This window comes from Lepidochelys olivacea (assembly GCF_965140295.1).
Source record: "Lepidochelys olivacea isolate rLepOli2 genome assembly, chromosome: 11".
NCBI lineage: Eukaryota > Metazoa > Chordata > Testudines > Cheloniidae > Lepidochelys > Lepidochelys olivacea.
In genome coordinates this window covers 73563094-73575692 of record NC_140421.1, presented here as the reverse complement: position 1 = coordinate 73575692, position 12599 = coordinate 73563094, and the positions used below count along the sequence as shown (strand labels likewise).

General features: G+C 40.5%; 1 protein-coding gene across 2 annotated transcripts in view; it reads right to left on the bottom strand.

The window, feature by feature from the left end:
- NDUFA10 (NADH:ubiquinone oxidoreductase subunit A10) overlaps positions 1-12599 on the bottom strand; it is an 85309-nt gene that overhangs the window by 36901 nt on the left and 35809 nt on the right. For both annotated transcript variants that reach the window (XM_084643031.1, XM_084643032.1), the window contains exon 8: positions 3352-3437. In XM_084643031.1, the coding sequence (XP_084499157.1) occupies positions 3352-3437 (86 nt within the window). The remainder of the gene's footprint in view (positions 1-3351; positions 3438-12599) is intronic.

The following is a 12599-nucleotide window of genomic DNA, read 5'->3' as shown; positions in this document are numbered from 1 at the left end:
GACAGCACGTATTAACGCTTCGGCACATACCAAATTTCATTGAGATATCTATATTAAAGCGTTTTTGAGATATTAATCAAAAACTTGGAAAATATTTCTAATATTTTTACCGCAAAATTTCATAAGAAAAATGAACTTGCAATTTATAAATACAAATTTATATTATGTATATTAAAAGTACTTACTTCATTAAAACTGGAAGAAACATGTTAAAATATTAAAATATACTTTAATAATAATTTTGTGTAGAAAGAAAATGTGATCATTTTTTTCCAGAAAATCCAAGATAAATTCCAAGTACCTTAAGTGGTTAAGATATCACAAGCAGGTACATTTTTTTTATAATGTAATGCTTTTGCTCATTGCTTTTCGAAGATCATAACAAGAAACATTTGGATGCGGTACCAGCACAAGAAGATTTGGCCGGGGCTTCAACAAAAAAATCAAATCTGCCCCACATGATTGATAGCCGATTTACGGAAAAGGATCTCAACGACATCTTAATTCTGAATTTGAAAAACCCCAATTTGGGCTTTTGGGAAAAGCAAAGAAGAAATTGGCAACGTGTAAGGTGGAAAAGGAAGTGAATGGCGAGCTCAAACCATGTAGCTTCAAGACAAGTGAGGCAAGTGCCGTGAAAAGTTTCAACCTTTGGCGGCATGTAAAACATAACCATCCTGAAAACTATGTGGCTCTGGTTACAAAAAAGGACCAGGAAGATGAGGCAAAACAGAAAGCTGACGTGGCTAAACAATGTTCATCTGGCTCTTTCAAAACTCCTGGAGAAAAGATTTTTTGCGGCGCTTCATCTGAAAAGAAACCCAAAATTGCGCACACAAAACTTGACTCATATTTGAAGTCCTCAAAGGTTACAGTCACCATGGATGCCAATACTTTCCATGAAGGGCTGATGGAAATGGTTTGCTTGAGTTCAACACTGATCACTACCTTCAGGCTAAAGAACAAAGAATTCCAAAAAATTGCTCGTGAAATGGGTCAGCAGCTTGGCGTTTCGATGGAGCACGATGTGGTTCGTCATTTAGTTGTCAGCACAGCTGAGTTTGGTCGCGAAGAGCTCAAGAAAGCTTTGGAGCAAAAATTGTGCAACCTGAAAATGGATGCAAACCCTGAAAACAGAAATTTTCTTGCAATCAATGCTCAGTACTACGAAGAAGGAAAAGATAAAGCAGTGGTAAAAACCTTGGACATAATCGACACTGAAGGGCATCACAATTCTTTGTATGTGAAACGTCAAGTAAAAGCTGTTTTAGAAAAATTTGGGATCAGTGAAATGCAAGTGCTGAGCATCTGCGTTGACAATGCAGCAAACATGACGTGTGCCATCAAAAATTTCAGCAAGGACAATGAAATCATTTCTACCTCTGAGAACAGGGATGTGGACAGAACTGAAGCAATTTTACCTGATGAAGGAACTAAAGGAATGGATGAAATCGAACTCAACATGGATGCTGCTGCGCAATGGGTTAATGACCCTAGCCTCATACTTCCAACATGGCTTCATGAGGACAACTCAAAAGTCCAACTGATGAGGTGTGATATTCACACGCTTCAGTTGGCAATCCAGACTGAACATGCGAAGAAATTCCTGGCAAAAATTCGACAAGTTGTTGTCAAACTACGAACCCCAAGTATTCGAAGTGTTCTGCTTGATCTACATGGGGTAACAATCATTGGATACTGTGACTCGCTGGGGTTCAACATTTGTGATGATTGATCAGCTTCTCGTTTTTCAATCTTACTGTGAACAAGTGGCTGCTGCTGGAACAAGAGAACTCAAGTTAAAAAAAGCTGAGTGGGCCAAAGTGAAGAACCTGTGAGACCTCTTGGCAAAGCCAAACCAAAACAATCGTGAATCTTCAAGCCGTTGATGTAATCCTGGGAGTTTTAATGAAGGAATGGCAAAAACTGTCAAAATTTTTGCAAGAAAATGGTGGACAAATTGCAGAAGGAATTCTATCCTCCATGCAGAAGCACGATGAGAAGCTTTTTGACAATATTCATTTCCTTGCTGGAGTTTATGTTGACCCACGGTATCGGATTCTTCTTACCTCAAGGAAAATACCAAAGGCAAAGGAAGGACTCCTTGATATTGCTCGACAACTCAAAAAACAAAATCTATTGCTACATTTGAACTCAGCGAAAGAAGTTGAAGAAAATGAAACACAACAAAAGGAGTCATCAACAATTGAATCTGCGGTTTCAGAAAGTTCACATCCTTCAGAAATAGCAGGCTGTTCTCAAATTTCCGTCTCCACTCTGAACTTGTTCGAGCATCCATCCCTGAGACAACTTCAACCATCACAGGGAAATGGAGATAATTCATGCACCAATTCTTCAGAAGATGATGCCTTCAAAAAGGAATTGGATAAACAAGAAAGAAGCCAGCAAGTTTCTGTCATTCATAATTGTAATGAAGCATTATTCAAGAGAAACTTTCGGGAAGATTGTGAGGCGATGGAGTCTATTGGTAGGCTAAAAGTTAAGTCTGTTTTCGAAGCCATTCACAGCTACCCACACTGCATTCAGGCTGCCTGTAGAATTGCTTCGAGCATGCCAACAACTCAAGCTAGTATAGAGCGACTGTTTTTGGTTTTAAAGTTCATTTTAAATGATTTGCGGCAGGCTATGAAAGACGACTTGATTGCTGCAATAATTTTTTACAGAATGAATTATGAATGATTCTAGTTTGTATCATTGTTGATGACATTTAAATGGTTTTAAAAGTCTGGATAAAAATAATGTTTTTTTCAAAATTTCAGTTTGCACTTTTTTATTTAGTTAAAAATTAATTTGAGTTGGAATGGAGCTGGAGCAGTCACTACTGGTGCTGGAGCAGAGCAATTCAAAAATTTGATTGCTTCAAATTTGATGTGCTCCTGGCATTTGTTTTTTTAAGTCTTTACGCTCTCATCTTGGTACAGTAATTGTTTGGGGACAAGAATAATTCCACTGATATAACTTGCACATCAAACACAATTTCCTACAGCTCAAAAAGCCACAGTTCATGGCAAAACTCTTATATTATGAAATAAGCATAGAATTCTGTGGTTTGGGGATTGATTAATTGGATATGGAGCCTTTATCTGTGGGTCTCTGGCTGAATCTAGCTCAAGTTGGTAGTAACCAAAAAGCCACCACCATCTGATATCCGGCTTACTAAAATTTGGTGGTCCCAGACCAGATTAGTGGCAACCATCCTCTCATTGTTTACCTCTGACAGACAATGTATAAAACTAAGTCTTGGTGCAAATATGCAATTTCTTTTTCAAAGTAAAAGACAATAAAAGTTTCTCCTTACTGGCAACATTGAATAGGATTAGGTTTACTTACTAAAGCCTCAAGTGATGGAAACTAACATCATCTTGTTCCAGCCAAGGTCCCTTATCAAACTTCAGATACTCAATATCTTCAACTACCTGAAAGAGAGGCATACGTTACAATTACAAGAGTTTATCAAAATATATATCCTCAGTCAAGAAAAATAAAAGTCAGTCAAGCAAACAATACATGCAATTAAACAACAAAGCCATCCCAACAGGTGATTTGCTATTACCTTCCAACAGTAATGCAAAACGTTAGTAACAATTACATGTTCAGGACACCCCACAGGCAGTGACCAGAGTCCTTGAGGAACTCTTGCTGAGTTCACTTACTGATGCTTTACATCCCCATGGAGTGATAGGTGGGGGGGGAATACTTAGGGTGCTGGTAGGGACTTTGTTTGTGCTACTCTCAAAACACTCCAAAGTGACTGGCTATGATGTTGACTAGATGCACACATAGTCCAGACTGCAGCTGTTATACAGAGGCATCCCTTAGGGGAGGATCTATTAATGGAGATTCTCTACATCCCAGTAAGAAGGAGAAGATGGAAGATTATAAAATACAGGTAGGATCTGATGAGAAACAGTCAAATGAAAAAGAGGCCCATTCAATTACATTATGTAATGGCAGACAGCTAAAAAGTGACAAGTTTTTAAAGTGCTTATATACCAAAGCCGGAAGTCTAAATAATAAGATGGGGAACAAGAGTGCCTCATATTAAATGAGATATTGATATCATAGGCATCACAGAAACTTGGCGGAATGAGAATAATCAATGGGATATATTTTGTACCCTGGTATTACTGTATCAGAAGGACAAAACAGGTCATGCTGATGGGGGAGTGGCACTATATGTGGAAGAAAGTATAGAATCAAATGAAGTAAAAATCTTAGCTGAACCAAACTGTACCATAGAATCTCTATGGATAGTAATTCCATGCTCGAATAAGAAGAGCATAGCAGTAGGGATATATTACCGACCACCTGACCAGGATGGTGAAATGCTCAGGGAGATTAGAGAGACTATAAAAATAAAGAACTCAGTAATAATGGGGGATTTCAACTATCCCCATACAGACTGGGTACATGTCCCCTCAGGATGGGATGCAGAGATAAAGTTTCTTGACACCTTAAATGGAGCAGCTAGTCCTCGAACCCACAAGAGGAAAGGCAATTCTTGATTTAGTGTTAAGTGGAGCACAGAATCTGGTCCAAGAAGTGAATATTGCTGGACCGCTTGGTAATAGTGACCATAATATAATCAAATGTAACATCCCTGTGGCAGGGAAAACACTACAGCAGCCCAACACTGTAGCACTTAATTTCAAAAACGGGACTACACAAAAAGGAGGAAGTTAGTTAAACAGAGGATGTTGTGAAGGACAAAACTATAATAGGATTCAAAAAAGAACTAGATACATTCATGGAGGATAGGTCCATCAATGGCTATTAGCCAGGATGGGCAGGGTTGGCGTCCCTAGCCTGTGTTTGCCAGAAGCTGGGAATGGGCGACCAGGGATGGATCACATAATGATTACCTGTTCTGTTTATTCCCTCTGGGGCACCTGACATAGGCCAGTGTCGGAAGACAGGATACTGGGCTAGATGGACCTTTAGTCTGATACAGTATGGCCATTCTTATGAGGTAGGGATTAACAGCTGGGGAAAATCTGGGAGGATGTAGTGAAGAGGGTAGTTCCTAACAGGTCTTCCAAGAAGACCCTTTAGATCAGTGGCTCCCAACTTTCTAGATTAATGTATCCCTTTCAGGAATCTGATTTGTCTTGCGTACCCCCAAGTTTCACCTCAATTAAAAACTACTTGCTTATAAAATCAGACATAAAAATACAAAAGTGTCACAGTACACTATTACTGAAAAATGGCTTGCTTTCTCATTTTTACCATATAATTATTAAATAAATCACTTGGAATGTAAATATTGGACTTAAATTTCAGTGTGTAGTAATATAGAGCAGTATAAACAAGTCATTGTCTGTATGAAATTTTAGTTTGTACTGACTTTGCTAGTGCTTTTTATGTAGCCTGTTATAAAACAAGGCAAATATCTAGATGAGCTGATGTACCCTCCTGGAAGACCTCTGTGTACCCCCAAGGGTACATGCACCCCTGACTGAGAACCACTGCTTTAGATGAAACAGTAATATATCTACAAGGCCAGAACCTGAGCAGGTGTAATTGTTATAGCTCCATTGACTTCAAGGGAGCAATAATCTACAGCAGCAGAGGTTCCAGCCCACTCTTATTTATCTATTTACTGACACTTACTTAGACAGACAGACAGACACACATTTCTATTCTATGCTACATAGTATAGTAATCACTTCCCTATACCTCACAGAGCAACAAATGCTTCTTGGCAGAAAGGGGTGGCAAAGGTATCCATTGTTTACATTACAAAAGGCTCTATATTACCTAAATAATTCTGCTTTGTTCCTCATGTTAAGTAGGAACAAGAGTTGATTTACACAGGTATTACTAACCTTTTATCATCATTTTACTTTGAGCATTGAAGTGTACATTTCTCTTAAGATCATTTAGCTGATGTAAACTTATAAACAGATGGTTGATGTGCGATAGTCTCAAAATCTGACAGAATCTAAAGAAAACCCTGAATTCTCTATGCCCACTGTTGATCTGTTACTAGGTGCAACATTGGCAAGATAAGGAGCTAAATTAACTGTGCCAAACTCTACAATGTCTATGACTTATAAAGCATGTACCTTAGCATTATATAGGTTTCAGAGTAGCAGCCGTGTTAGTCTGTATTCGCAAAAAGAAAAGGAGTACTCCTTTTCTTTTAGCATTATATAATATCCTATATTTCACTGTCTTTGATTTCACTAAATATTTCTTGGGGAATGGTATGGCAAGTTAGTTTAAATGCCCCTTCCTTATTCTTAATTTTAGATTCCAAATACTCAAATTAGATACCATATGTTCCACTTGACAAATGAGAAAGCAATTATTTTTCATGCCGAGGTAACCCTTTAATCACTGCCATTTAATGGCTGGAGAAAGAGCCCACGCATTAATTTCTAAAAACATCATGAATCAGTATGTGTGAAATCAATCAGTTTTCTAATCAGTTGCATTTATTCAAGTGACTGTAGGAAAGAGCATCTTTTCAGCAGCTTCTTATCCAGATCACATCATTGTATTACTGTGGGTGGGTGACAGTGTGCATGTATTTTTGTCTACAGAATCTATAGACTGCAAATGATTTTGTCCATCTTCCAACAGCTTTTAAGGAAAATTTCACTTTAATGGGAAACAATCTCAAAAGAGAAAATATAGTACAAGTTCCTTCTAAGCAGAATTAATACCCATGTTTATGGTTCCCACTTGGCATCTAACTTGCAAAATTGTATGCTATTCTTGCAAATAATGACTGCAAATAATAAATTCCTACTCTACTCCAGAGCTGCTCAAACCCAAATTTGACATGGTCATCAATACACTCCCTGGCCACGTACTGTGATGATGTAATATTGCTGGCCCGGAGGAATATCTGCTTGAGCAATAAGAGCTTTAGACTACTTTAAACCCCAATTTACAGGATTAAAATAAAATTGTCAGCAATGGGATTTGCTAACTGTTACCAGGAAGGAGTAGAAGGGATGTAATTTTTTTCTCCTAAAGCCTCTCCACTTCCCTGTTGAGCCTGTGACTATCCCCATCCATAGCCATACAACCTGGGATCATCTTTTGATTCCTCCCACCCTTTCCCACACATGCAGGTGCTGCCAAATCTTGCGGTATCTTCCTCTGCAAAATATTGAAAATCCAACTGTTCCTTTCATCAACACCCTGCTTATTTATTTCCTCTTGTTTCTTGAAGCCTCCTCCTCCCTTGCATATCTGACACCCATAACATCTCTCCTTAGTGCACCCAAAATGAAGTACTGAACATGTTATTCCTTGCCTGTTGATCTGACTGCATCACAAGACTTCCTGAATCACTTCACTTGCACCACATTGTCCAACAACTCAGATTTAAGACCTTTTTCTTTTGCCTCTAAAGGTCATACACAAATCTGCTCCTGCATCTGACCTCCTTTCATATTCTCCAGCCCCACCTCCATCAATGACATCTACCTTGTCACCCTATTAATCTCAATGCTACCTTTTTTATACTGCTCGATGGATGCTCTCCCCATCGTGGCTCACTAAGGATTTGTCTACACTGGCAATTCGTCAGTAAAACTTTTGTCATTTGGGGGTGGCTTTTTAACACCCCGAATGACAAAAGTTTTGTCGACGAAAAGCAGCAGTGTGAACAGCGCTTTGTCAGCAGGAGAGCTCTCTCCTGCCGACAAACACTAGCTACACTGTGTGCCTTTTAGCGGCACAGCCGTGTCGCTAAAAGCCTCGTAGTGTAGCCATAGCTTAAATTATCTTCATCTCCTTAGTCAAGACTCTTCTAGACTCTTTTCTTTTGTGGCAGCTGCAGGAAGTGAGCTAACACCACCAGAACCATCTTAAGTTACAATCTCCTGTGTAAAAAGAAAAGGAATAGTTGTGGCACCTTAGAGATTAACAAATTTATTTGAGCATAAGCTTTCGTGAACTACAGCTCGCTTCATTGGATGCATGCAGTGGAAAATACAGTGTGGAGATTTTATATACACAGAGAACATGAAACAATGGGTGTTTCCATACACATTGTAACGAGAGTGATCAGGTAAGATGAGCTATTACCAGAAGGAGAGAAAAAAAAAACCTTTTGTAGTGATAATCAAGGTGGGCCATTTCCAGCAGCTGACAAGAACGTGTGAGGAACAGTAGGGGGGAGAAATAAACATGGGGAAATAGTTTTACTTTGTGTAATGACACATCCACTCCCAGTCTTTATTCAAGGCTAATTTAATGGTGTCCAGTTTGCAAATTAATTCCAATTCAGCAGTCTCACGTTGGAGTCTGTTTTTGAAGTTTTTTTGTTGTAATATTGCCACTGTAATCAAGTGACCAGAGAGACTGAAGTGTTCTCCGACTGGTTTTTGTTATAATTCTTGACATCTGATTTGTGTCCATTTATTCTTTTACATAGAGACTGTCCGGTCTGGCCAATGTACATGGCAGAGGGGCATTGCTGACACATATCATAGAATATCAGGGTTGGAAGGGACCTCAGGAGGTCATCTAGTCCAATCCCCTGCTCAGAACAGGAACAATCCCCAATTTTTGTCCCAGATCCCTAGATGGCCCCCTCAAGGATTGAACTCACAACCCTGGGTTTAGCAGGCCAATGCTCAAACCACTGAGCTATCCCTCCCCCCCAGTATCACATTGGTAGATGTGCAGGTGAACGAGCCTCGGATAGGGCCTAATCACATCAGCCACACTATGATGGTGGCCCCTGAATAGATATATGGACACAGTTGGCAACAGGCTTTGTTGCAAGGATAGGTTCCTGGGTTAGTGTTTTTGTTGTGTGGTTGCTGGTGAGTATTTGCTTCAGGTTGGGGGGCTGTCTGTAAGCAAGGACTGGCCTGTCTCCTAAGATCTGTGAGAGCGATGGGTCGCCCTTCAGGATAGGTTGTAGATCCTTGATGATGTGCTGGAGAGGTTTTAGCTGCGGGCTGAAGGTGACGGCTAGTGGCATTCTGTTACTTTCTTTATTGGGCCTGCCCTGTAGTAGGTGACTTCTGGGTACTCTTCTGGCTCTGTCAATGCTTCCCAGCATGTTCCATTTTAGTAATTTAGACTGTAAGCTTAGGAATTAGTTAGGAATTACTTAGGAATTAGTTTCATACCAAAACAATGCTATTTTTGTGCTCCTATTGTACCAGCCTTGTGTGGATTTATATACATTGTGACGGGGCAAGGCCAGATGGCTATGGAAAAGTAGTGGGAGATAGATATATTAGCTCCAGGCTAAACAAATCCCTGGTACCAGGATAAGTTAAAGGGCAGCTGCTCCAGGTCAATTAAGAACTTTCCAGAAGGCAGGGAGAATGCTAGGTTGATTGGGACACCTGAAGCCAATCAGGGACTGGCTGAAATTAGTTAAAAGCCTCCCAGTTGGTCAGGTGGGTGTGGATGTCAGGAGCTGTGTGAGGAAGTTGCGCTGTTGGAGAAACTGAGCAGTACACACCATATCAGGCACAAGGAAGGAGGCCCTGAGGTAAGGGTGAAGTGGAGCCTGAGGAAGTGGGGGCTGTTGTGGGGAAGTAGCCCAGGGAATTGTATGTGTCCTGTTTCTAAAAGGTCAGCTACCATAGTGGATACTATTAGGGTCCCTGGGCTGGAGCCTGGAGTAGAGGGCAGGCTTGGGCTCCCCGTTTGCCCCCTCCCTGATTAATCACTGAGACTGGGAGACAACAGAGACTGTGCAAGGGAGGATAGCTTCTCCTCACCTCCCTCTCTGGCTTATGATGAAAAAGGCTCAGTAGACTGTGACCCTTGTCTCTAGAGAAAGAAGGGTTATGTGGAGGGTCACAGTGAGCCTCTGAGGCTAGCGAAATCTGCCAGGAAATGCGGGACCCACAGAGACAAGGACAGAGCTTTGTCACAGCATAGACCACTTTCTTGATCATATCTTGCATGTCTATAGCAACTGTTTATCAAAGACCCCAGTATGCATTAAAACACAGATGAATTAAGCCTCATAACACTTGTGAGCACCAGGGAAGTTGTACGATCCCTATTTTCTAGAAAGGGAAACAGAAATAAAGGTTAACATTACAGCAAACTCACACCTGTAGTTGTACAACTATGAAACATCTGATTTGGGCACTATACAGACTTGTAACTCAACAAACAGCAAGCCAGTAGCAAATCTAGGAATAGCATCAAGATTAGAATAGAAAAGAAGGAACTACACTTCCTAAATCTGCAGGCAGTACTTAAACTGGATGTTTCACACCAATACGGCCACAGTGAGTGTGGCGGCTGTAGTAGCTGAACATAATACAGTGGAATACAGATCAGAGGTGCTGCACAGACTATGTATCCATCTAGACATGCACAAATTAAGGACCCCAATCCTGCAAACACTTCAACAGGTGCGTAACTTTTTTTATGCACCGAAGGAGTCAAATGGAGACCAGAGACTGCTCACTTGTGAGTGTCTGCAGGACTGAGGCCTATTTAAACAGCAGTTTGGATAGATCATTTAAAAGTTAAAAAACCAAAATTTGAGTGTTTATTTTCTTAAATTAGGTAGAGGATTAATGTTAACTCTTAAGAACTATTTCCTACTCCACAATGTCAGACTGCCAATTGTAAAGACTCTCAGTAATCAGATACATAAATAAGATTGGATCTTAGAAGGTATGCAAAGAACTTTTTCTTTTTAAAAAAAAAAAACAAACACAATTTATGCACAAGTTCAAGCAAGCTTTCAATGATAGCTATTACACATCTTTATCTCTACAATAATTATTTTGACAATCATTTAATAACCACCAACATGAGACGCAAATCATTGCTTATAAATGCGTGTTCTGGGGAAATGGTTAACAAGCTCCATTATCATATGCACACTGGAACAACCAGCCCTGTTTGTAATTTTGAAATCAAGCTGCCTGACAAGTCCCTCAACCAACCACTTAAATGAGATTTTCTTAATTAGTCTTTGCTTATTCAAAAGGGATTCAAGGAGACACTAAGACCTCATTTATGGTACCAAAACCTACAGTGTTAGGGAATCTGGTTGCAACACAGTAGTATCCAACACACATCTGTATTACCAACATAAAATGGACTAAAATGTGCAGCGAAGTGTAGTAACAGGAATAATTAAGCCCAAGGTTTTCACACAACTCAGTAATCCAGTTGAACAGTCCGAACTCCTCTACACCAGTGGTTCTCAATTAGCACATAGCTGTATGCTAAAAAAAATTCAAAATTTGCCACTTTGGTCTGAAAGGGGGCAGGGCCAGTTGAGGGGAAGACAGCATCTGGCAGCCTGCTGGAGCACACCTGCCACCAGGGGGTTGGTGAGTGCATCAGGGGGGTAGGGTGCAGGAGTGTGGGTCTCTGGGCAGATTTGGGGGAGGGGGTGTTCTGGGCAGCGAGGGGGTGGGAGGTACTGAGAACCAGGAGTTTGTGGTGGTGCTGCAGCACTCCCAGGTTTTAGGCTGCTCGGCCCCACGGCTCCGCTCTTGGTCTCTCTGTGGAGGGGTCTCTGGGCGGGGGATGCTAGGCATAGGGGAGTGTGTGGAGTTTTGAGGGGGACGCTGTGGTTCTCAACCTGTGGCCCACAATGATAAATAGGTTGAGAACCACTGCTCTACACCCAACTGTGTTGAGCATGACCATGGAGGTAACTAGGTTCCCCAACCCAAGATTTTAATAGAGTTGACAGGACATAAATAATGCCAGTTTGCTCATCCCATCAAAACTAATCAATAAGAAAGGGGAGATTGGACCAAATTATTAGACTTTACCATCTGGATTAAACAGTTAAACACACATCACCTGGGATGAGGTTTCATTTTACACTTTTTTTTTTATGAGATGCAACTAAAACACAGGCTGCAATACCTGCAAATTAGAGAGATCTACCAATTGGAAGTAGGCGTTACATCACATTCCTCCCATTCTCTGCCTTGTACCGCTCCTGGTCAAAACACAGACCTATCTCATTCTGCAATTCAGAAAGTGGAATTTATAAAAATATTAACTAACATGATTGAATAGGAATTACAGAGATGATTCCAACAGAAATTGGGTGGCACAAAGACTTTCCTGCTGCCTGACAGAGGCTATTCGGCTCCAGTTCACAATTTGTTTTCTCTAGAGACTCCAAAAGCAATTGATTTCAGGATTTCCATGGTTCATTTGTACCCTGATGTGGCATTATGCCATTATCAATGAGCAAGGCGCAGGGACAGCAGGTGACCTTCAACAAAGATTTTAAAGCTGTTTAACGCTGAAAAGCAAAAATCCTAGTATAACAACTTCACAAAGGTAGCAGTAAGGTAGCCAGGTCAGGAGCCTCTTTTACTATTAACTGACTATCTACATTTAAATATCTTCAGTTAAGCATCTCATTGCAGACCAGGTGGAGAAGAGGAACTCAAGATCATTGTATGGGGAAGAAAGAACCAGCAGCATGGTATTAGCATACGAACCTGAATGCTATAAAAATCACTCCCAAGGCAAATTTAGATGTGCTGTCCTTCATAGAAAAGCACTCTGAAATTACCACACAGCACTGAAAAACAATGTTTTTATTACAGTTAAGATTACACAGTCTGCAAAGTTATGTAAAAGACTTGTGGATAAGC